The sequence below is a fragment of the Chiloscyllium plagiosum genome, chromosome 34 (genome assembly GCF_004010195.1).
Source record: "Chiloscyllium plagiosum isolate BGI_BamShark_2017 chromosome 34, ASM401019v2, whole genome shotgun sequence".
NCBI classification, from domain to species: Eukaryota; Metazoa; Chordata; class Chondrichthyes; order Orectolobiformes; family Hemiscylliidae; genus Chiloscyllium; species Chiloscyllium plagiosum.
This window is the reverse complement of record NC_057743.1, coordinates 40,559,651-40,586,524: the sequence shown is the minus strand read 5'-3', so window position 1 is coordinate 40,586,524 and position 26,874 is coordinate 40,559,651. Positions and strand designations below refer to the sequence as shown.

At 40.1% G+C, this 26,874-nt stretch overlaps 1 protein-coding gene across 2 annotated transcripts in view; it reads left to right on the top strand.

Annotated features, from left to right (window-relative positions):
• Positions 1–26,874, top strand: part of cfap74 (cilia and flagella associated protein 74) — a 220,211-nt gene that overhangs the window by 163,324 nt on the left and 30,013 nt on the right. For both annotated transcript variants that reach the window (XM_043676312.1, XM_043676311.1), the window contains 6 exons: positions 10,021–10,297; positions 12,823–12,969; positions 15,105–15,238; positions 15,516–15,650; positions 18,366–18,475; positions 23,732–23,787. In XM_043676312.1, the coding sequence (XP_043532247.1) occupies positions 10,021–10,297; positions 12,823–12,969; positions 15,105–15,238; positions 15,516–15,650; positions 18,366–18,475; positions 23,732–23,787 (859 nt within the window). The remainder of the gene's footprint in view (positions 1–10,020; positions 10,298–12,822; positions 12,970–15,104; positions 15,239–15,515; positions 15,651–18,365; positions 18,476–23,731; positions 23,788–26,874) is intronic.

Here is a 26,874-nt window from a genome sequence, read left to right as displayed (position 1 = left end):
GATTCTTGGTAGTGTAGATGAGCAGAGAGATCTTGGTGTCCAGGTACACAGATCCTTGAAAGTTGCCACCCAGGCTGACAGGGTTGTTAAGAAGGCATACAATTAGCTTTTATTAATATAGGGATCGAGTTCCGGAACCATGAGGTTATGCCACAGCTGTACAAAACTCTGGTGCGGCCGCACTTGGAATATTGCATCCAGTTCTGGTCACCGCATTATAGGAAGGATGTGGAAGCTTTAGAAAGGATTCAGAGAAGATTTACTAGGATGTTGCCTGGTTCAGAGGGAAGGTCTTATGAGGAAAGGCTGAGGGACTTGAGACTGTTTCCGTTAGAGAGAAGAAGGTTGAGAGGTGACTTAATAGAGACATATAAGATAATCAGAGGGTTAGATAGGGTGGACAGGGAGAGCCTTTTTCCAAGAATGGTGACGGCGAACACGAGGGGGCATAGCTTTAAATTGAGGGGTGATAGATATAGGACAGATGTCAGAGGTAGTTTCTTTACTCAGAGAGTAGTAAGGGTATGGAATGCTTTGCCTGCAACGGTAGTAGATTTGCCAACTTTAAGTACATTTAAGTCGTCATTGGACAAGCATATGGACGTACATGGAATAGTGTAGGTTAGATGGGCTTCAGATTGGTATGACAGGTTGGCACAACATCGAGGGCCTGTACTGCACTGTAATGTTCTATATACAAAGATGACAGTTTTAAAACAAGGCATTACTGGTCTAGAAATCAGGGTAAATCAATGTACCATCTTCACTTACAGCATTGCTAAAATTTATTAATTTGATAGCAAACAGGGAACAAACTGGGACCATCTTAGTCTATATATGATTCGGAGACAGACTTTATAACCGAGCCATCAGAACAGCTAGGAATTTATTCTTGATGTATAAGTATTCAGAACAGAGTCATAGAGTAAATACAGCGCGGAAACCAAACCTTCAGTCCAACCAGTCCATGACAAACATAATTTCAAACTAAACTAGTCCTACCTGCCTGTTCCAGGGCTATATGCTGTCAAACCTTTTCTATTCATCTAGTTATCCAAGGTTTTTTAAACGTTGTAAATGTAGCCACACCCATCACTTCCTCAAAGTTCATTCCATACATGAATCACTCTGTGTTTAAAAAATTTGCCCCTCCTTCCTCTCACCAGAAAATGTGCCCCTTAGTCTTGAAATCCCACATCTTAGAGAAAAGACAACTGCCGTTAAGTCTATCCATACAATTCATTATCTTATAAATCTGTATAAGGACGCCCCTCAATCTCCTATCCTCCAGTGAAAAAGGTCCCAGCCTATCCAGCCTCTCTTTATAATTCAAACCTTCCATACCCGATAACATCCTGGGAAATCTCTTCTGAACCCTCTCCACCTTAATAATATTCAGCATAAGAATAGTTATTGCTTAGAAATCAAATGTTCATTGTTTCCTGTGGTGCACAAGTTATTAGACTTACAAAAATACATCTATCTGTTTCCAGCTTTGGACTTTCTTCTGTGTGTGAAAAAATAAATTTTTGCTTTTCTTCCTTTTGTAGTTTATTAATAACCAAGTGTGAATGTAGAGGGGACACAGCTAAATGTAAATGTTATCTTTGATTTGGTGCCATGTTGCTGTTTTATTTCTCAAAGGATTTAAAACATTCAACTGTGGCATGTCTTTCTTTCATCAAACTGTGACCTTCATATATATATATATATATATATATATAAAATATATATATATATATATATAAAATATATACACACATATATAAATTATATGAAATATACGTTGAATATAGAAGTTGGGATGTCATGTTGAGATTGTACAGGACAATGATGAGAACTCTTTTGGAGTACTGTGAGCCCTTCTGGTCATGCTGTTATAGGAATGATCTTATTAGGTCAAAGAGGGTTCTGAAGAGATTTGCCAAGATGTTGTCGGGAATGGAGGGTTTGCGCTATAAGGTGGGATAAGCTAGGAGTTTTTCACAGAAGCTTAGGAGATTGATAGGTCACTTTATAGAGGTTAATAAAATCATACAGAGTATAGATAACGAAATGGCAAGTATTTTTTCCCTAAGGTGGGGGTTTTAAAGACTAGGAGGCATATTTTTAAGGAGAAAGATTTTAAAAAGTCATGGGGGCAATTTTTTTTACACAGAGTGGTTCGTGTGTGGAATGAACTTCCAGAGGAAGTGGTGGATGTGGGTATGTTTAAAAGACACTTGGTTAAGTGCATGAATAAGAAATGTTTGGAAGGATTTGGGCCAAGCACGGAAAGGTGGGACGAGTTTAGTTTAGGATTATGGTCGGTATGGACTGGTTGGACCAAAGGGTCTGTTTCCTCTGCTATAAATGGAAATATTATCTTGACAGATATTTCACTAGTAAAGAAAATAGATAACCCATGAGAATGATGGGCGTAAATGAGTTATGATCATCTTTCCCATGAGCAAAGCAACATCTGGAAGTTGTCAGCAGTGGTGAAGAGTCATTTTTAATAATTGTGCATTTCTCCAGTCTCAGAATAGAATTTTGAACCAATTAATTCAGGAGCAGAGGCTGCCAGCAAATCATTAAGTTGCCCGAGAGTGGCATCAAACCTGGGTACCTAACGCTGTGAGGCAGTAATGCTAACCGTGCTGCCCTGAATGTAATAATCTTTTCAGAAATGAGTTGGTTGCGAGACTTATTAAAAATAAAACAAAATTGAATATATCTGAATACATTTACTATAAGGAATAAGGTAAATGAGCTTGTGGCACAGATCGAAATTGGCAGGTATGATGTGGTGGGCATAACAGAGATGTGTCTGCAAGGGGATCAGGATTGGGAGCTCAATATTAAAGGATATACATCCTATCAGAAAGATAGGCATGTGGGTAGAGGGGGTGGGGTTGCCCTATTAGTAAGAAATTAAATTAAATAAATAATAAGAAGCAAAGTAGGGTCAGATGGTGTAGAATCTGTGTGGGTAGAATTAAGGAACCGCAAAGGTAAAAAATCCATAGTTGGAGTCATGTATAGCCCTCCAAACAGTAGACAGGAGCTGGGGCACAAGATACATCAGGAGATTGAAAAGATGTTTAGGAAAGGCAAAGTTACAGTGATCACGGGGGATTTCAATATGCAGGTGGACTGGGAAAATCAGGTTAGTAATGGCTACAAGAAAAGGAATTTGTAGAATGTCTACGAAATGTTTTTTTGGAGCAGATTGTGATGTAACCCACTAGGGGACAGGCAATACTGGATTTAGTATTGTGCAGTGAGGCAGACTTGATAAGAGAGCTTAAAGTGAAGGAACCCTTTAGAAGCAGTGATCCAACCTGATCAATTTATTCTGCAATTTGAGAAGGAGAGGATAGAATCAGAGGTAATGGTATTACAGCTGCATAAAGGCAACTACAAAGGCATGAGGGAGGAGCTGGGTAGAATTGACTAGGAGAGGAGCCTAGCAGGAAAGACAATAGAACAGCAATGGCAGGAGTTTCTGAAAGTAATTCAGGAGACACAGCAGAGATTCATCCCGATTAAAAAGGGGCATGGTACAAGGAGGATGAGACAACCATGGCTGACTAGGGAAGTCAGAGAAAGCATATAAAGTAGCGAAGGACAGTGGGAAACCAGAGGATTGGGAAGCTTACAAAGACCAACCGAGGGCAAAACAAAGGAGGGAGAAGATTAAATATGAGGGTAAGGTAGTTAGTAATACAAAAGAATACTGTAAGAGCTTTTTTAGATATATAAAGGGCAAAAGTAGACATTGGACTACTGGAAAATGACGCTGGAGAGTCAGTGGTAGGAAACAAAGAAATGGCTGAGGAACTGAATAATTACTTTGCGTCAGTCTGCAAGCGGGAGACACAAGTAATTTCCCAAAATTTCAAGAGAGTGAGGGGTAAGAGCTGAGAATGATGGTCATCACCAAGAAGAAGGTGCTAGAAAAACAGAATGGCCTGAAAGTGGATAAATCACCTGGACCTACACCTGGTCTACACCTCAGAGGTCTAAGAGAGATAGCTAAAGAAATAGTGAAGACATTAGTGGTAATCATTCAGGAATCTCTAGAATCAGAGAGGGTGCCAGAGGACTGGAAAATCGCTAATGTAACACCCCTGTTTAAAAAGGGAATAAGGCAGAAGATGGAAAATTACAGACCAATTAGCCTAACCTTGGTCGTGGATAAGATCCTGGAATCCATCGTGAAGGTTAAGATTTCTAAATACTTGGAAGTGTCTGGTAAAATAGAGCAGAATCAGCATGGTTTCATCAAGGCAGATCATACCTGACAAATCTGCAAGAAATCTTTGAGGAAGTAATGAGCAGATTAGACCAAGAAGAACCAATGGATGTTATCTATCTGGACTTCAAGAAGGCCTTTGACAAGGTGCCACTGAGTAATCTAAGGACCCATGGTGTTAGACACAAGGTGCTAGGATGGATAGAAGCTTGGCTGTTTGGCAGAAGGCAGAGAGTGGGGATAAAAGGGTCCTTCTCGGAATGGCTACCGGTCACAAGTGATGTTCTGCAAGACTTAGTGTTGGGCTCACAACCTTTCACTTTATACGTTAATGATCTAAATGAAGGAACTGAGGGCATTCTGGCTAAGATTGCAGATGATACAAAGATAGGTAGAGGGATGGGTAGCATTGAGAAGGAGGGAGGCTGCAGAAAAATTTGGACAGGTTAAGAGAGTGGGCAAAAGTGGCAGATGGAGTACAACGTGGGGAAATGTGAGGTCATGCACCTTTGTAGGAAGAATAGAGGCATGGACTATTTTCTCAATGGGGAGAAAATTCAGAAGACAGAAGTGCAAAGAGACTTGGGAATTTGAATCCAGGATTCTCTCAAGGTAAACTTGTAGGTTGAGTCAGTAGTTAGGAAGGCAAATGCAATGATGGCATTTATTTTGAGAGGACTTGAATGTAAAAGCTTTTGAGTCTCTATAAGGCTCCAGTCAGACTACATTTGAAGAATTGAGCGCAGTTTTGGACCCCATATCTCAGGAAGGATGTACTGGCCTGAAGCGTGTTCAGAGGAGATTCACGAGAATGGTTCCAGGAATGGACAGCTTAATATATGAGGAACTTTTGAGGACTCTCGGTATATACTTGATGGAGTTTAAAAGGGATCTCATTAAAACATAAAGAATACTGAATGGCCTGGACAGTGTGAATGTTGGGAAGATGTTTCCATTGGTAGGAGAGACTAGGACCCAAGGGCACAGACTTAGAGTAAAGGGAAGACCACTTAGAATGGAGATAAGGAGAAACTTCTTCAGCCAGAGAGTAGTGAATCTATGGAATTCACTGCCACAGAAGGCTGTGGAGGCCAGGCCATTGAGTATATTTAAGATAGTCATAGGTTCTTGATTGTAAAGGGGATCAAGGGTTATGGGAGAAAGCAAGAGAATGGAGTTGAGAAACTTATTAGCCATGATTGAATAGCAGAGTAAACTCGATGGGCTGAATGGCCTAATTTCTGCTCCTATGTTTTATGGTCTAACAGTGGAGAACTTTTAAATAATCAACACCAACAAGCGCCCAGTCTAAAAAGAATTGTCTATCAGATTCTCCCATCCACCTTGTCAAATCATTTTCGTAATTGTTCACTTTTCTTATTTTGTTCTTGGCTTTCCCCACACTTTGAAATGTTGACATTTTTGAAGAATTCACTTATTTTTAATTTGATTGATCAGATTATTTTCACAGAGGCTATTTGTTCTTAAAAAAATGATGCAATTCTGTAGATTCCGTTTGAAATATTTTTTTAAAACTATTATTTAAAACCAAAGTCATAATCCAAAATATGAAGAATTAGGTGAAAGCTTTGACTCAGTATCTTACTATGAAGAACCAGATGATGCCACTGTATTGCAGTCAAGATTGAAGAAAATTGGTTTGAGCCAAATTCATTCCATGGCTGAATTTTGCCAAAAATATTGCCCAAGATTGGGGCCCAGAGCAGCATATGACAAACTGGACATTCCAGGTAACCACTGACTATAACACCAGGAATTATCACCAGCTGGTGTGTGGCAAAAAGGAAACTACATCAATGTGGTGAGATGGGGTAATAATAGTGCAAAAAGACATGGAAATAGGCCTCTTGCCTGTCAGTAGCGAGATTCTCATCTCACCATTCAAAATTTAGTTGCAGAATTAGACAAATTTTTCTCAATGTTGCAAATCTCATTTCTCTGATTTTCTGATATGTTCCCTCGTGACACACCATTGTCCACATTGTTCAGGAGCTGGGCGTATACCATCCCAGGTCTTCAAAACATAATCAAAATCAAACCATTAAAATTGTGGCCAGCATCAGAATTGCTTTAAAAAACCTTTGCTTAATTTCAATATTCAATTTATAATTCTGATAAATTTGAAAAAATGTGATGGTTTCCCTAATATCACTTGGATTTAAGCTTGTGCTGAATGTAGTAATTTTTGTTTGGAACTAGAGAATTTATAAAACAAGAAAAAACCTTGTTCCCATCTTAATTTTGTAAGTGATTTTTCAGGTCATCATTTGATAACTACGAGAGAGTAGGCATCATTTTTATTATTCTTTACCAACTCTGAGGTGATTGCCTATGCTGTTCAAGAGAAGCTTTGATGCATTTTTCCTTCTGGAAATTTGCTGTATTATGGCAGGTTCCTCCAAATGACTTCATTAAGACTTGAGATAGACAATTGTGTTGTCAGAACTCAAGGAGAAGGTTAGATATTATAACATTACATGGCACTACCAGTTTCTGTATCAACAGCTCAAATCCTCTGCTTTCTGCCAAAACAGATAGGTCACTAATGCGTGGCAAATGACTCAATTAAAATTCAGTACACAATGATACTGATTGAAAAAATCCTCACTGAAATTAGGTAAGGCAGTCTTAGTCTTGTGGGCAGAAGTTGGCAGCATTAACCTGTTTATAGTTAAGTGCATTACTGAGGCAGTTTTACTCTATATCTGGCCACATACAATGATCTAGCAACATACAATGTTGATGTTCATTGTTGGAAATTGAAATAGTTATTTTTCACAATGCTAAGTGTTATGGGTGATCAAATGTAGTAGAAATTGGTACACACCACCATTCTAAACCACTGTCCTAAAATGTTACTAATTCAAGTAATGTATGTTTAATAGTTGCCACAACTTGCCCCCCGAGACACTTATAACAGAGGTGATGGTTGGACTGAAGGGTCTGTTTCCCTGCTGTTCAACTCTATGACTGTATAACCACTGCAAGCCACTTCAGCTGGGACAACACATCCATCTAGGACAAGCCAAACCGAGACACGCGCGAGAATTCCTTGAAGCATGGCACTCCCACTGGAACTCCACCAACAAATACATTGACTTGGATCCCATTTATCACCCCCCTGAGAAAAATAACAGGAAATTACATCACCACAGGAAATGACATCACCAACTCAAGGAAACCTAAACACATAAATAAAAAGCAGACCATAACACCAGTGCTTCACTGGAGGCTCACTGATGATGTTACCTAGAATGGTGACGAAACGTCTGAAAACAAACCTTCCAGTTCAGCGAGCAAACTTACATCCAGAACCTCAACCTGAGCTACAGATCTTCTCAAATCTTGCTCACAGCAAGCCAGCCAAAATACTAAAGTCACAATCTAATTTCTCCAAACATTCTACTTTCAGAACAATAAAATTACATGCATCGACATTTGTAATTATGCACATTACCAAGTAAATGGTCACAAAGATATTCTAATTTTCATTAACGAAACAGAATGTATCCTTTCTCAATTCCACTTCCATCAGTATCTGTACATGCAATATATACATAGCCTTTAAAGTATGCAGATCTCCTAATGGTTTTTGTGGGCATTGTCATTGGCTGTTCCTAAATCTGTTTTTGAAAGCAACAAAGGACAAGGTGTGGAATGGTCAGACCATTGTCAGTCTGGCCTTTAGGGGTATATGGGTTTTATCAACATAGGCAGATATCTCTGGAACCTTTGCAAATGCAGCTCACTTGGAAGCTACAGAATCGATCATTCTTCAGGACACTCTTTGTTAAAATAGCCACATTTCATGCTCATTTCACAACAAGGAGTTTTCCAGAAACAGGAGAGCTGAATAGAAAAGCCTTCTTTCTTTTAGCAAGCTTCTCTACAATTACAAATCCAGTGCAACCTACACATTGGCAAAATGCTGTTCAGACATTGGGGTAGAGGAGAGGGATAGGGGACAGGAGTGGCTAAACGTTTACCTGGAGAGCTGGCTTCCTGGCCTGCCACTGGGAGGTTACTAGGAGAAAGTGAGGACTGCAGATGCTGGAGTACCAGAGTTGAAAAATGTGGTGCTGGAAAAACACAGCAGCCCGCCAGCATCCGAGGAGCAAGAGAATCTCCTGCTCCTCGGATGTTGCCTGGCCTGCTGTGTTTTTCCAGCACCACATTTTTCAACACTGGGAGGTTACCTCCAGGTAGGTGTCCTTGAGTGCTTGCATCACTGGGATAATTCTCCTGAATAAATGTTTTAAGGTCCTAAATTGATTACCAGAAACTTGCACAGGTGGATGATCCTACCATTCCCCATCCCACGTCAAGAAAAGGGTGGGGACGAGCATGATGCTTAGGGTTTGTAGCATGTCAGCTAATTTTCACACCAGCCCTCTTCCATGCCCACTGTCATCAGGGCTAAAAATCTTGCCACATGTCTTTATTTGGGGAACCTCTATCATCAAAGAATCAGATTTCATTTTCATAATGGAATACTTTAGAATTTTTTCAGGGTATGCTTTAGAATTAATGGAGTGAAATTTGTCTTCAGTGAGATTAAGTTAAAAATCACACAACACCAGTTTATAGTCCAACAGATTAATTTGGAAGTACCAGCGTTTGGAACATGCTCCTATCTCAGGTAGCTCACTACAGAATATGGATCTGTCGTGAAACTATAGCAGGATCTGCAATTCCCATCAAGTGCCTTGATCACATATCCTCTTTATAACCATACGGTGGCCAGCCTATTAGATATGCAGAGACATAGGGTCAGGCCCAATCATGTGGCAGAGACAGACAGGAAGTCTCTAGCCGCCATGACCTCATTTGGTTGAAGGTCTGGGCACCAAGCTTGAACAGAAGCCAATCAGATCATGCATTAGTCTGGCTGTTGGGGCGGAGTGGAATATCCAGACCTGTTGACTCATACAGCATGACATTTTGTGAAGAGATTAAGAGATCTTACAGCACCACTTTTCCCCTTGAATCTGAGTGAAATAAGGGTGTTGTAGTCTATCTGGCATGTCAATCCAATACTCTTTCGTAATCAATCCAAAAATGTGTCACAATGACAATGTTTTTCAGTCTAATATTGAAAAGAACTCCATAGATTCACAGAATCATCGAGTTGTGCAGACTCTTTGGTCCAACTCATCCGTGCCGACCAGATATCCCAAATAAATCTAGACCCATTTGCCTTCATTTGGCCCATATCCCTCTAAACTCTTCCTATTCATGTACTCCTCCAAATGTCTATTAAATGTTGTAATTGTACCAGCCTACACCATTTTTTGAATAGGCTGGGAGGGGGGGGCGGGTGCGATTTCCCTGGAGGCTGAGGGGTGACGTCTCTCTCTCAGTGCTATCTTTCTATACTGTATTGCACAAATAAGATAAAGACATGCTGAATGGTGCAGCTATTATTGGACCAGCACCTCCATAATAGCAGAGAAGATAGTATAACAAAATGCTCCACTATTACAAAATACTATATTGGTGGTATTAAATATTCTCTTTTCTACATCATTGTTACCTAAACAAACTCAAAACTTGTACTGTAAATATAGAAAATCAGACAGTGCTATTGAATGATGCTTTTAAAATATGATTGTTGCAAATTAAACTTTCATCATTGCTAACCAAATGCATTACATACAATCTCCAAAGGATCATTCTTACTGTTTAAGAAATCATTGATATTTTGATATAATTACGTTTCAATAAGCAATATTTTTACCAATACACTTTGTTTTATTATTTAGGGAATTCAAGATTTCCTGCCAAGCTGTTGGTGTCTTCCCTCCCCTGAAGTTATCCCATTCAGTGATTCACTTTGCTGCTACAGCTTTAAATGATACATCTACCGTGACTCTGTATGTGGAGAACTCACACACCAACCAAAATGAATTCATTCACTCCGTGCCAAGGATTGGAAAAGGAGAAATTGCTCCTGTCGGGCCAACATTATTTGAATTTGTCATTCCGGAATATTCTTACTTATCTATTGCACCTGCTGTTGGAACTGTAATGCCAGGAGAGGTCAGAGTTGGTCTACAGTTTTTCCACAGAACTCAAAGCAAACTGATCATGTGCTAAAATATGAAAAAGAAGTTGTGTTGGCGCTGTGACAGGAAGTTTGAACTTTCTTTCCCTATTAAGCAAGTTCATTTAGTGTGTAAAGATAACCCCTGGTTTCTTTCCTGCACTGCCAACCAACTCCTTAATCCCCCTTTCCCCTTATTTCTAGTAAGAAATGAAACTTACCAATTTCATCACCACCCATGTGGAGAGACTCGACTATTGTTAAGTGGCCTTTGTTGTTCCAGTACCTTCTGGTTTTCCACCAAGTCAAACCTGCCTACTCCATCCTCTTTGTTGCCCGAGACCTGAAGCCTCATCTCTTTCAGATTCCATCTCTGTTCTGGCCCTTGTCTCAGCCTGAACCAAACTTTTTGCAAACTCTTTATCCCACATTTTGAATTCCCACACTTTTGTTGTCAAATCTTCATAGCTTTGCCCCCCCCTATCTCTGTGACTTTTTCTGTGCTTGTACTAACCACCACCTTCAACCAGATTGTGTTCCTCTCCATCTGGCTCCTTGTGTATTCTTCATTTCATTAAGAGCCATGCCTTTAACCAACTAAGCTACACATTTTACAACTGATCTCCCTCTCCTTTGAGGAGAAAGTGAGGACTGCAGATGCTGGAGATCAGAGCTGAAAATGTGTTGCTGGAAAAGCGCATCAGGTCAGGCAGCATCCAAGGAGCAGGAGAATCGACGTTTCTGGCATCAGCCTTCCTGAAGAAGGGCTCATGCCCGAAATGTCGATTCTCCTACTCCTTGGATGCTGCCTGACCTGTTGCGCTTTTCCAGCAACACATTTTCAGCTCCCTCTCCTTTGAGACTTCCTTTAAACCTGTCACTTTGTCAAATCATGGCCAATCTTTCTTTCTTTGCTTTCTATGAAAGAAATTGAGGTATTTTATTGGAGACTTTACCTCTGGGATGGGTATTGAAATATTTTACATGCAATAAATGTGATAAAAAGTTATGTTGTTAATATTGTGGTTTCAATAGATCTGCAGAAATTGACATTTGACTATAGCCATCACTGGTGAGCCAACTTTAGCATGTCTGTGGGAGCTTGTGCAGAGCATTGGCTAATCCTCATCTTTTCACTTCTGTTACTTAGATTTGATTTCAGTCATGAGCAAAGGGACCGGCATCACAAATTAACCTAATTTTGCAACTCTACTCAAGATACATATGAGGATAACTGACCTTTGCAGTGGAAAAGTTCTCACTGATGTGGGAAAAGTGTTCTCCTGATGTTGGAGATGTTTTAAGTGGTAGAGTGAAGGTTGAAGGAGCAGTGCTGTACATCAAACTGGGCTACAGCTTAACGTATTCAATGCAGGCCCTGCTTGATTAAAGGGAAGCACATTCCCATATGTCATCCTTTAAAACCACTATTTGTAACACATATCTGAGTGAGGTATTTTGATAAAGATTACTGATTTGGTTATTCCTGCTTGAGATAAGCTCATACCTGTTTTTCTGCTCAACAAATTAAATAAATGCTGTATTTAAGTATGAAAACTCTGAGAATGCAATTTAACTGACAGGTTGCTAATCATGGAGAGAATGATGAATTCTATATTTTTGTATTTAAACAATGGCCCAAATCTTCCAGCCTCTGGATTATAAGAGGTGACCAAACGAGTGACCCAAGATGGTTTTTGGGACACTGCATAGAAAGTGCCCAAGTAGTTTGAACTTGCATTGGGCAGTCCTCCTGTTTCCCTAGTCCCTCCGTACTGTGTCTGACTCTGAATTAGATTTGGAGACTTAAGACATTTCTTATTTAATTGTCTGATTAGTTACCCAGGAAATGGTGGACAGGATGATCCTAGTTTAACTCCTCAGTAACTACACAACTCTTCCCTTTGACTCCTCCCCACTGACTCCCTCACTCCCTTCTAACATGATCTCACCCACTCTACTCACTAACATACCAATGCATTAATTTACTTTTTCATTCAGACATTGAGAAGTTATGGGACATTTAAGCACTTAGCAGAAAACTGCAACTGATGCTATAATGGCGGGATGTGGTTCAGCACAGATTCAGTTTGCTGATGTCTTCAAAGTTTCAATGTGTTGAAGGAGTCCTGCAAGATCCTCCTGAGGAAATTTAGCCAGAAAACTTAGAGGAACACGGCAGATTTTTGTCTGATCAACACAGGAAACGGGGGTTTTAACGCTGAACAGAAATTTGGGATATTGAATTTCACCCCCAATTTTATATGTGATCAGCTTCTCTTCAAAAGTTTATTTGGAAGCTGTTGGACTATAACCTGGTGTTGTATGATTTTTGTACACCCCAGTCCAACACCAGCATCTCCAAATCATTAAATTTTTAACAAGTATTTCTTTTAAGTTTGAAATAAATGTTGATCATTCATTGTACTGCTTTTCCATACCAGTTATTTACTTGTTTTGTTTATCATTCACATTTTTTTTGTTATTTTAAAATATTACCCATTCTATCTGTGAACTACAGAAATGTTTGGTACACTTGATATTTAAACCGACACTTCCCGACCTGCTGGTGCAAGAAGAAGCTGTACGAATGCTGTGCCAAGCTGCAGAATCAGAGAGGATTTTGGAGAAACAAGAAGCTGAGAGCTCAAAATCAGATGATTTAGCAGTAAGAATATTTTGAGTATTTCATTTCGAATGTTTAGAAATATTGCTTTTATAATTACATTTCACTTTTATTTGGCATGGGCAGTAAATGTTAACTTCTGGTTGTGGCAATTCACTTCACAAAACTTCTGTATGATTAATGCTTTATTAAATTCTTATTGAGAAAGTTAAATGGAATTGACTAGAGGATATTTACATGTGAAGATAATTTTAGTGGCTGCTGCTAACTGGCATTAGCAGAGTATTGTCTTCAGTGCATAAAGCATGTGTGCAATAGATTGGTGAATTACTTGTACCACACGGTACAGTCAGTTCTTCTAGAATGCGATGGTTGCTTTCTTGTACAAACCACGTTGTCGAAAAATCAGACTTTTGAAACAGCGCTTAAAGTGTTTACGCTTTAAACGTTTGTGCTGTAGAAGCAACATCACCAATTCATCGATCGCATTACAGCGAATTCGTATTTATGAAACGTGTGTTATAACAGAATGACCTGAACATGCTATGGAATGTGTAAAATAGGCAAAACAGAAAACAAACATAGTTATATCACAATTAATGATCTTTAATCCAGTTTTAATGTAGTAAATATTGGTGGAAATGCAATCTGTGTGATCACAAACTCTTGTGCTTTTGTTAGGGAGATATATTTTGAATTTTGCATTTTGAAAGTAACAAAATTTGTGAAATATACATGGGCTAGAAGTCAGTAGTCACAATAGCCTTATGAGCATAAGGTCAAGTCTGATAAATTTAGTAAAGACAAAACGACAGTTGGATGACAAAATAGGAAGACATGAAATGGTCATTGTGGATAAAAATCACTTAACATTTGTGGATAGATGAGGTCATGAATATATGTGACCTCATATTAAAAACATTTGGCTATGGATTATGAATAAGTTGTTCAGTAGATATTTTTAAATGCAGTCGGGGTCACATTTGAAGAAGAAAACTATTTATAGGGTTGTGAAGAAAGAAAGGTGGATTTACTGGATTATTGTTTGGAAGATCTGACACAAAATTGATGGGCCGAATGGTCTCCTCCATGCTGTACTATTCTGTGATCTGTGATTACATCAGACACATTGAATATATAATGGATGGTTATTTGAGATTAGCTCTAATATTTTGCAAATTAATAATGCAAAATAAAGAGATGGGACCATAAATGACTAAAGACCGAAGCTGAAAATCTATTCAAAGTGATGTGCTTTTGCGTATTCTGATGACATAATATTAGTAGTAAGCATGGACATCAATGATATGGAGGTGCTGGTGGACTGGAGTAGACAAAGTCAGAAGTCACATGACACCAGCGCTCCTAAAGCTTGTGATTTCAAATAAACCTGTTGGACTATAATTTGGTGTCATATGACCTCTGCCCATGGACATTAAAGACTCTGGAAGGCAGTGTAAGTTTTGAGCACAGAATCTCCCACAGTCATTGTTTATTTACAGATAGTAATCAAATCCAGTGTTAAGTTACAATGAGTGGTCCTGTTGGCAGAGTAAGTCACAAGAATAAAATTAAAAATCACACAACACCAGGTTATAGTCCAACAGGTTTATTTGGAAGCACTAGCTTTCGGAGCGTTGCTCCTTCATGAGTTGGACTATAACCTGGTGTCGTGTGATTTTAACTTTGTGCACCCCAGTCGAACACTGGCATCTCCAAATCATGACAAGAACAAAAGATTGCCTGGTTTATTATCACATCTCAGAATAACTCTATTTGTTACAATGCGTGGGTGTTGATATATGACCTTTCATAAACAGAAATGCATCTCCACACCCAGAGAAAAATAATCATCCTGATATGTGAGGCTCTTTACAATTGACCAGCCCATTGTTATTCACTGTCTGTTTCCATATATACTGAAGAAGGGCACAGGTAAAATACTAGAATACAGCGGACACCAGTCAAGGATTTGATACTTTTAGAAAAGCAGACAGTGCAAGGAGGAGAGAAAATTTTCAGAAAAATAGTAGAAAGATTTTTTTTTAAAAATACATTTCATTCTTTGTAGAAAATTTCTAAGGTTTCTATTATCCAAGTATTGACAAGTATTCCATTCACTGAAAGATTATCAAGTTGGGGCAAGTGTTCCTTATATTCTTTTGTTAATTCTGCAGAGCAAAAAGAGATCACTGCCAAAACAGATGGAAACAAGAGGAAGCAGCCCAAGTACCCCTAAACCCAAGGAAATGAACAGTATAAGTGACAGCTCTTTGTTTGAACCTCCCAATCCAGTAAACATTCCACTTGAGTAAGTAAACTACATTTACCATATGATTTTATTAACTGGGAAATGAGAGGTATTGGGTTGACCCTCCAAAGAATGAGAAAAGACAACCATGAAGCCACGATTCCAAGTCTCCATTAATGGCAAAAAACAGGAGTGCTTTAAAGGGGAATCACTAAAGTTTTGTGATTGTCCAGATGTGCAGTTATGAAATCTTATACCTTTGACAGGACCTAATTTATGCCCCAAGGCTCAAAAAATAGCCTTTCCTTTCAAATAATCCTGTTCTCTATTCTTTCAGTTCTAATGAATATAATGCAGCCCTTGCTTCAATGCTGAGGGATTTCAAAGAAGACTTTCACACGTTTGTCATTCCCTGTTTTGTTAAATATCAAGGATCAACAGACCATAAAGCACCAGGTTATTCTCCTTACAGGTAAAATAGCATAAATAATGTTGTACTTTCAATAAATCTTGTCTTGGCTTAACCAACTCAGCATATAGTTATACGCTCACATGTTGAAACATGTAAATATGTCATCTGTGGCCCTTATTTTTGACAATTCATAGAAATTACATAAGATATATGATACAAAACAGGCTATAGGCTGAAATAGTTTATTCTGCAGTTTATGCTTCTCTTTCCTTATCTAAATTATCATCATTACCCTGTCTTGTACAGTTTATGAAGCAGCATAATTGATATATATATGTTGAAATGTACTTTTCACGGCCAATTTTAATTGCATGGTGTCCAACTGTTTGCAATTTCTAGCAATTTTATTAACCAGCAATAATCACAAGACTCAACTTGCTGAAAGTTCTTTGCAATAGTGATTTTATGTCCAATCTTTACTGTCAGTTTTAAACTGTCTATTTCTAGGTACTGGTTAATTCATGGAACCATAGAGCTCAAAATTCTGCTCTGCCATTAGTCTGTGATAACAATGGCTTGTGATTGCTGAAAATTGAGTAACTATAACATACGATAAAAGCGAAGCTCCGAAAAAGATGCAGATTGGACTTGAAACCTTAATTCTGTTCTTCTCTCCACATATGCTGTCAGAACTACTGAGTTTCTCCAGCACTATTTGTTTTTATTTTAGACTATAACATGGAATAAGGTCACATTAACATCGTGAAGCAGAGTCAACTGATGTTGTTTGGGCCATAAAATTGATCAGTTGTTTAGTAATACAAAATGTGATGAAACTTATATCATGTACTTATATTTTGGAATTTGGATTTCAAACTGGTGTGGTTCAGTTCTGTGGAGTTAATCTTTCAGAAACTTATTTGGAACAGTGACCTAAGTGCATCATTTCCAAGAAAGCATTTGACTGCAGTCAAATGTTTGGAAGAACCCCTGAAGTGTTAGTGAATGAAATGTTTAGTTTGCTGAGTTTACAACAAACTAAAAAGTCATAACATTAGCTTCTGACTTCTGAAAGAAGTTTCAAGGTCTCAGTTCAGAGGAACCAGAAATTCAGTTCAGAAGGGAGAAAATTTTGTCTCAGCTGAGAATCAAGTTTTATTTCATGGAAACCAGTCACTGTAGCCAAAGTATCCTGTTTGAGGAACTTCCAAGCCAGGAGAGCTTGGGAAAGAAGTTTTCAAGTTTAGACCATCAGAATTGTGAAAGATTCATGCCAGTGGCCTCAGAAAGGAATGAGAAAACCATCTCTTCCATCCAAGAAAATAAACCTATGAGAAGTTAAGGAAAAACTTAATGTTAAGACAAGAGTGAATTTCTCTGGAATTGAGTATCTGTAAAAGGATAGTGTCATGGAGCAAGTTGAAACTCTATCTTGCTATTTGTTGTTAGGACTTTTCTAATTCTCATATATACATAACTTTGTTTCTTTTCCTTGTGTAATAAGCTTATGTTCCATTGTTCGAGAGCATCTGCAGCTTCATATGAGTAAATATATGAATTAAATATATGATCTATCAAGCCAGATTTCATTCTGGCATGTGACTTATCCAGTATTACCACCTTAACAATAACTTGAATATTGCTGGCTGAAATTTGTTGGAAGCTTTTCATCTTGTGTTCATCAGGACTGTTGCAAGAGTACCGTTGTATAGGGAAACATTTATATTGTGTAAGATTGGTTGGCAAGTGGACTCTATCAAGTCTTTATCAATGATGTCTTTTTGCAGCAATGCACCTTAAGAAATGCACTATCAATGTTAGATTAGATTACTTAGATTACTTAGATTACTTACAGTGTGGAAACAGGCCCTTCGGCCCAACAAGTCCACACCGACCCGCCGAAGCGTATACCACCCAGACCCATACTCCTACGTTTACCCCTTCACCTAACACTACGGGCAATTTAGCCTGGCCAATTCACCTAACCTGCACATTTGTTTGGATTGTGCCGGGTCTCTGGCGCTGTGAGGCAGCAGTGCTAACCACTGTGCCACCGTGCCGCCCACCATTAGAGATGATGTTAAAATTGAAAGTGGAGTTCAATATTTTCTATGCACTTCACCTAAAATCGAAATAGATATGCAGTATCAACAGATGATCAATAAAAGTGCAGCAGTTACATAAGTATACTTCAAAGCCATATATGATTAATCAACTGTGCTGAATAAACTTTAAGGAGAAAGTGAGGTCTGCAGATGCTGGAGATCAAAGTTGAAACTTTATTGCTGGAACAGCACAGCAGGTCAGGCAGCATCCAGGGAACAGGAGATTCGACGTTTCGGGCACAGGCCCTTCTTCAGGAATGAGCAGAGAGTGTTCAGCAGGAGAAGATAAAATGTAGGGAGGAGGGACTTGGAGGAGGGGCGTTGGAAATGTGATAGGTGGAAAGAGGTCAAGGTGAGGGTGATAGGTCGGAGTAGGATGGAGGCGGAGAGGTCAAGAAGAAGACTGCAGGTCAGGAAGGCTTGACATTTGAAATAATAGCTTGTTTAAAGGGCATATTATTGTTGAGGGATTAACAATGGAATAGACTTTCAATGTAAACATGAAACCTAGGAAATTCTTACACAACTAATGCCTGATCCAAAATGATGGACTTTTACATGGGTAAGAAATTGAAAATTTTCCTCAGCTTTTACCCATTCTGTGTTTTGAAGCTATGGTCATATTGATGCCAATAATGGAAATAACCATTGATACTTTATGTATTTGCAGCATCCACAACACCCTATATCTAGAGGTGAATTGCCCTACAGTTGCCCCACCAATCATACTCATTTCTGGTAACAAACAGAATATGGTGGACTTTGGAGCAATTGCAGTAGGTGAGAAGAAATTATTTAACTAACCGATTATAGCGTTGTAATAAAACAAAGAACTGTGGATGCTGGAGATCTGAAACAAAAGTAGAAATAGCTGCAGAAACTCAGCAGGTTTGGCAGTATCTGTGTCACAACCCATTCAACCTGGTGATTTAAAAACACAGTTAATTATCTGTGTGTCACAACCCATCCAACCTGGTGATTTAAAAACAGTCAATTGACACAACTTACAACATTAGCATGTCATACAATGAAGTAGCCTTGACAAGTGGCTGAACTTCAGAAGTTGACCAACATCTGTCAGAATTTGCTTCAGCTAGCACCTTCTGGGAGGAAGGAAAAATTCAAAATATAGAATTCTTATAGAAGATGTTTCTTGAACAAACACTTCAATAACTTAACCAAGTTTTGAGGTGTCAGTCCGACAGTTGTGTTGTGTACAACTTCAGTGGGTATACTGTTATAGGTGTTCATTTCCTCCAGCTGCATACTCTTTGTCACATATCCCTAGCAAAAGACTGAGTCAGGTTTCCAGACGCTCTGTCAGAGACGATGAAGTTTCACATGCTTAGATCAAGCATTCTGCTAATTACTCCTACTTGTCTAGGTTTTTTTTGATTTGTTTTCATATTTTCCAATAGCATTCGGTGCCAGCAGTGGTCCATGCAGTTAAATGCATAGTATAAGAGCTAGTGTAGGAGGAAGGGATTTATATATCCAGATCATTAGGATCATTTCCAGGGCAGGAGAAATCTGTACAAAAAGGACAGGTTGTAGTAAACTGGAGGGGCACCGATATCCTTCAAGGAGATTGGTTAGTGCAATTCAGGAAGGTGTGGCAGGAGGTGGAAACTGGACAAGTAAGTCAGTATATGGAGTGATTGAGGAGAAGGTAAAGGTTAAGTCAAGTAAATCTAATAGGAAGAACAAGCAGGGTCAGGTTAATGGACACAGCAAGACTGGCAGCCTGATGTGTATTTATTTCAATGCAAGGAGAATAGCAGGTAAGGGAAATGAGTTTATAGCCTGGATCAGAACTACGATGTTGTTGCTATTACAGAAACTTGGTTGAGAGAAGGACAGGACTGGCAACTCAACAATCTAGCATTTAAATGTTTCAGGCTTTATAGAGAAGTGCCGGGGGGAGTTGCAGTACTGATTAAGGAGAAAGTCACAGCTGCACCATCATCAATAAGAGACACTCTAACCACCATCCCTTGACATTCAACGGTATTACCATCACTGAATCCCCTACTGTTAACATCCTTGGGGTTACCATTGACCAGAAACTCAACTCATCACAGATGCAGTGCAGAAATTCACCAAAGAGCCTTAGACAGCACCTTCGAAACTCATAACCATTTCTATCTAGAAGGACAAGGGCAGCAGGTACTTAGGAACACCACCACCTGCAAGCTCCCCTCCAAGCCACTCACCGCCCTGCTGTAGAAACATACCGCCGTTCCTTCACAGTCGTTGGGTCAAAATCCTGGAATTCCTTCCCTACCGGCATTGTGGGTTAACCCACAGCAAGTGGACTGCAGCGATTCAAGAAGGCAGCGCACCACCGCCTTCTCAAGGACAAATAGGGGTGGACAATCAATGCTGGCCAGCCAGTGACACCCAAAGTCCCACAAATAAATTTTAAAAAGGACACCTTGGAGGGCCCTCAATCAGTAGGGCCATCAGTGGGTGGAATGCAAGCAGAATCAGAAAGGTGCAGTCATTATAATGGGGTTATACTATAGACCTCCCAATAGCCTCTCCAACATGTCCATCCTCGGTCTCCTCCATTGCCACAGTGAATCAAACCGCAAATTGGAGGAACAACACTACATCTTTCACCTGGACAGCCTACAACCCAAAGGACTCAACATTGAGATTGCCAATTTCAAATAACCATCCCAACCATCCTCTGATTCGCTTTCCAGTCCTGCCTCCTCCCTTCCATCCCTCCGCCTGACCCCTCCTTCCAGCTACCAACCGGATTCATTCCTCCTATCCACCTACCAGGTCGTACCTACCACCTGTATTCACCTAGCACCACCTTAATACGTTGCCCCTCTGCCCCCCCCCCCTTAATCTGAAACTTGCCTTATCTGCACCTCCATTCCTGAATAAGGGTTACACCTGAAACATCGGACTTCTCCATCTCCTGATGCTGCCTGGCTACTGTGCTCTTCCAGCCTTCTGCTTGTCTACTCCCCAATAGCCAGCAGGAGAAAGAGGAACAGGTATGTAAGCAGATCATGGAAAGGTGTAAACTCAGCAGAATTGTTGTAGAAGGTGATTTTACTTCCCCAATATTAACTGGGACTCTCTTAGTGCCAGGGGTTTAGGTGGAGCAGATTTTGTTACGTGCATCCAGGAGGGCTTTTGAAATAAAATGTAGATAGTCCAACTAGGGAAGTGGCTATATTAGACTTTTTAACTGGGAAATGAGCCTGGCCATGTGATTGAAGTTTAGCATTTTGGCAACAGTGATCATAAATCCATAAATGTTAAGATAGTTACAGATAAAGGTTGGCCTTGTCCTTGGTTGAAAGAGCAAAATTGGAGGAAGGCTAATAGCAACAGTATTAGGTAGAAATCATACGGGAGTTGTTCGAGTGTAAATTCATATCTGATATTTGAAATCTTTTAAAGGCCAGTTGATCAGTGCTTAGAACCAGCATGTTCCTGTGATGAAGAAAGATAAGGATGGCAAGAAATAGTGAAAGTTTGGTCAAAAAGGAAAAAGAAGCATATGTATGGTTTAAGAAACTGAAATCAGGCAAGGACTTTGAGGATTAGAAAGGAAGCAGGAAAAAACTTAAGCAATTGGGAGGGATGAAATATCCTCGGTAGAAGGATTAAGGAGAATCCCATTAAGGAGAAAGCATTTTAAGTGCATATTAGGAACAAGAGGGTAGCAGCAAAAGGGTGAGTCCACTCAAGGACAAGGGAAGGAATTTATGTTTGGAGCCAGTGGAGTAGGTAAGGTCTCCCATGAGTGCTTCTCATTAATATTCGAGGAGAAAGTGAGGTCTGCAGATGCTGGAGATCAGAGATGGAAATGTGTTGCTGGAAAAGCGCAGCAGGTCAGGCAGCATCTAGAGAACAGGAGAATCGACGTTTCGGGCATTAGCCCTTCTTCAGGAATGGCTAATGCCCGAAACGTTGATTCTCCTGTTCCCTAGATGCTGCCTGACCTGCTGCGCTTTTCCAGCAACACATTTCCATCTCTCATTAATATTCGCCAAGGAGAAGGACACCAGTGATGGGAAGGTTAGATAGGGCTATGCTGATATTCGAAAGCACGTCATTACCAAGAAGTAACAGTCACATAGATAAGTCCCAGGGCCTGATGGGATCTATCACAGGATTCTGAAGGAGGGAAGAGAGGAAATTGCTGGGTCTTCAAAAGATCTTTCTACCTTCTTTAGCCACAAGTGAGGTGCGTGAAGACTGGAGAATTGCCAATGTTCCTTTGTTTAAGAAGGGCAATAGGGATAATCCAGGAAATTATAGACCAGTGACCCTTACATCAGTAGGCCGGAAACTATTGAAGAAGATTCTTAGCTACAGGACTTACTCACATTTGGAAAAGAATGGACTTATTAGGGATAGTAAACATGGCTGTGTGGGAGGGGAGATCTTGTCTCATAAATTTGATTAGATTTTTTGAGGAAGTGATGAAGGTGATTGAGGGTATGGCAGTGGATGTTGTCCACATGGACTTTACTAAAGCATTTAACAAGGTCCCTCACAGTAAACTGGGCCAGAAGATTAAGTCACATGGGATACATCATAAGTTAGCAAGTTGCATACAAAATTGGCTTGGTCATAGAAGATAGAGATTAGTTATGGAGGGTGTTTTTTTTGACTAGGGGTCTGTGACTAGTGATGTTCCACAAGGATCTGTGCTGGGACCTCTGTTGTTTGTAATTTATGTAAATGATTTGGATGTAAATGTAGGTAATCTGAGTAATGTGATTGCAAATGACACGGAAATTGATGGAGTTGTGGATAGCGAGGAAGGTTGTCAAAGAATACAGAGAATATAGATCAGTTGGAAAGTTGTGTAAAGAAACGGCGGGTGGAATTTAATCCAAAAAAGTATGAGAGGATGTATTTTGGGAGTTAAATGCAAGAGGAAAGTATATAGTAAATGGCACAACACTTGGGAGCATTGTTATTCAGAGAGATCTTGGGGTGCAAGTCCATAGCTCCCTGAATGAGGCAATACAGTGGATAAAGGGTCAAGAAGGCATACAGCATGCTTGCCTTCATCAGTCAGGGAGTTGAAGATAAAGTTGGCAAGTCATGTTGCAGCTGTATAAAACTTCGTTAGGCCACATTTGGCGTATTTTCTCACCTCATTACAGGAAGGATTTGGATGTTTTCAAGAGAGTGCGAAAGAGGTTTACCAGGATGTTGCCTAGATTGGAGTTTATTAGCTGTGGGGAGAGTTTGGACAGACTTGGATTGTTTTCGCTTGAGTGTCAGAGGCTGAGGGATGACCTGATAGAAGTAAAAAGTTTTGAGAGACATGGATAGGGTGGATAGTCAGAGTTTGTGGGCGGCACAGTGACACAGTGGTTAGCACTGCTGCCTCATAGCGCTAGAGACCCAGGTTCAATTCCCGCCTTGGGCAACTGTCTGTGTGGAGTTTGCACATTCTCCCCATGTCTGCATGGGTTTCCTCCGGGTGCTCCAGTTTCCTCCCACAGTCCAAATATGTGCAGGTTAGGTGAATTGGCCATGCTAAATTGCCTGTAGTGTTAGGTGAAAGGGTAAATGTAGTGAATGGGTCTAGGTGAGTTGCTCTTCAGAGAGTCGGTGTAGACTTGTTGGGCCAAAGGGCCTGTTTCCACACTGTAAGTAATCTAATCTAATCTTTTTCCCAGGTTGGAAATGTCAAATACTAGAGATATTAGGCGAGAGGGGGAACGTTTAAAGGAGATGTGTGAGGCAAGCTTTTTACACAGAGGATGATAGGAGCCTGGAACACGCTGCCGGGGGAGGTGGTAGAAGCATTGTTTAAAAGGCATTTTCACAGACACTTGAACAGGCAGAGAATAGAGGGGTACGAACCATGTGTAGGCAGATGGGATTAGTTTAGAATGGCATCATGCCTGGTGGGCCAAAGGACCTGTTTCTGTCTGTAATGCTCCATGGTCTATGCCTGATGTTGAAGCTTTTAAAAGGGCCAGTTTTCCTTAAGGATTTTTTACATGCTTTACATTAATACAATTTACTTTCATGTTATTATTGCAGAACAGAGAGTGCTTAAAAGAATTGAGATTCAGAATATTTCTCATTTCCACCTGAAAGTATCCTTCTGCATTATAGTCATACTAAGTTCCTTCATCAATAAATATGTGAAAGGTGCCCTTGTGTGCAGTTTGAGTTTATATTGTTTTTATTTATCTTTTGGCTTTAATCTCTTGTAATCTATGCAATTGTCCAATTGGATAGATATATCAGTATTTGTCAATGTTTTATTGAATGAATGTCCACAGGTGTGTTAACCCTTGCAAGACCCATGAACAATCACTAATTAATCTCCATGTGGAATGCATTGAGTACGAGTTCCCTTGGTAACAGGCAATGGCCCACCCAGCTGGAACTCATCACCCTTTTTTATTCATTCATGAGAAACGTACCGCCATACTAGTCTGAAAACACCTGAGCTCAGAAGCTAAGCTGACTCAGAGACCCTCTTCTGGTACAGTGGTAGTGTCCCTACCCCTCAACCAAGAGACTCTGAACAGGTTGTTTAGTAAAATATGTTCATTCATGTGATGAAGGCATCACTGACTAGACCAGCATTTATTGCCCATCCATGATTGCTCAGATGGCAGATAAGAACAGGTTGCATTGCTCTGGAGTCACATGTAGGCAGTTCAGGTAAGGATGGCAGTTTCCTTTCCTAAAGGACATTAGTGAACCAGATGGGTTTTCCAACAATTAACAGTTGATTTATAGTCATTATTAGACTCTTAATTCCAGATTATTATTGAATTCCCCAGAACTTTATGTGAGTCTCTGGACTGACAGTCCAGCTATAATCCCACTAGGCAATTGCTCCCCCTAAGCCCTTTCTAAAGCAAACTCAGTGGTGGGTCTGTAAAACTCTCTCTCCTGTCTTAACCTCTGCTCCTAAGTCAAATAGATAAAGAACAAAGAAACTTTACAGCCCAGGAACAGACCCTTTGGCCCTCCAAGCTTAAGCCGATCCAAATCTACTGTCTAAACTTGTCGCCCAATTCGTAAACATCTGTATCCCTCTGCTCCCCACCTACTCATGCATCTGTCCAGACGCATCTTAAGTGAATCTACTGTGCCTGCCTCTACTACCTCTGCTGGAACATCGAGGTAATGTGTGTACAGAACTTGGTGTATACATTCCAGACACCTATCACCCTCTGTGTAAAATACTTGCTGCATGTATCCCCCTTAAACTTTTCACCTCTCACCTTGAAAGCGTGACCTCTCTTTATTGAATCCCTCATCCTGGGAAAAAGCTTATCTCTATCTACGCTGTCTATACCCTTCATGATTTTTGTAGACCTCAATCAGATGTTCTTCACTTGCTATTTCCCATAAATATTCTCACAGGACATCCATCATGTAGGGACCATAGGAGTCTTGCAAGTTTGCAATGGGTTGCTAAATTTCATTCTCACTTCAAGTTGTACATTATGTTGCAGTTTTGACTAGATTTCTGCACAGATTGGTATGTTAATCTGTAGAGCACTGGAATGTAGATTAAAAAGTCCAATATGGGATTTTTTCTTCATTCTTCCCTGGGAAGTGGGCATCGTTAACAAGGCCAGCATTTGCGACTTATCCCTAATTACACCTTAAGCTGAATGATTGCTGAGCTCTTTAAGAGTCAACCATATTGTTGTGTGCCTGTAGGCCAGACCAGGTAAAGATGGCAGATTTAGATTTATCGAGTATTAGAGCACCAAAAGAGTCCCTTCAGCCCACCATGCCTGCTCAGGTCATTAAGCACCTATCTACTCTAATCCAATTTCCCAGTACTTGACCTGTCACCTTGTATGCTACGGATTTTCAAGTATTCATCTAAAAATTTCTTACAGGTTGTGATGGATACTACCTCTGCCACCTCTTCAGGCTGTGACTTCTACATATTAACTACTGTCTAGGTGAAAATATTCTTCCTTAAATTTCCTCTAAACCTCTTGCCCCATAGATTAAATCTATGTCCCCTGGTTATTGACCCCTTCCACTAAGAGGAAAAGTTTCTTCTTATCTAACCTATCCATTGCCCCTATAATGCTGTACACCTCAATCAGGTCCCCCTTAACTTTCTCTGCTTCAAATAGAACAACACATCCTCTCTAGCTTCTCTTCTTAGCTGAAACACTCCAGTCCAGACAACATCCTGATGAGTTTCCTCTTCACTTTGTTCAGTATAATCACACCCTTCCTCTTGTGTGGCAATCAGAACTGCACACAGTATTCCCTAGAAGGCATTTGTGAACCAGATGGGTTTTTATGACCCACAACAATGATTTACTGGTAACCATTGTGGAGACTAGTCACAGAGTCATAGAGATCTACAGATTGGAAACAGACCCGTCGGTCCAACTTGTCCATGCTGACCAGATATTGTAACCTAATCTAGTCCCATAAGCCAGCACTTGGCCCATATCCCTCTAAACCCTTCTTATTCATATACCCATCCAGATGCCTTTTAAATGTTGTAATTGTACCAGCCTCCACCACTTCCTCTGACAGCTCATTCCATACACGCGACACCCTCCGTGTGAAAAGGTTGCCCTTTAGGTCCCTTTTATATGTTTCCCCTCTATCCCTAAACCTATGCCCTCTAGTTCTGGACTCCCTCACCCTAGGGAATAAACCTTGTCTATTTATCCTATCCATGCCTCTTCCAATTTTATACAATAGACAATAGGTGCAGGAGTAGGCCATTCTGCCCTTCGAGCCTGTACCACCATTCAATATGATCATGGCTGATCATCCTTAATCAGTATCCTGTTCCTACCTTATCTCCATAACCTTTGATTCCACAATCCTTGAGAGCTCTATCCAACTCTTTCTTAAATGAATCTAGAGACTGGGCTTCTACTGCCCTCTGGGGCAGAGCATTCCACATAGCCACCACTCTCTGGGTGAAGAGGTTTCTCCTCATCTCTGTCCTAAATGGTCTACCCCATATTTTTAAGCTGTGTCCTCTGGTTCGGCACTCGCCCATCAGCGGAAACATGTTTCCTGCCTCCAGAGTGTCCAATCCTTTAATAATCTTATGTCTCAATCAGATCCCCTCTCAGTCTTCTAAACTCAAGGGTATACAAGCCCAGTCGCTCCAGCCTTTCAGTCTAAGGTAATCCCGCCATTCCAGGAATTGATCTCGTGAACCTATGCTG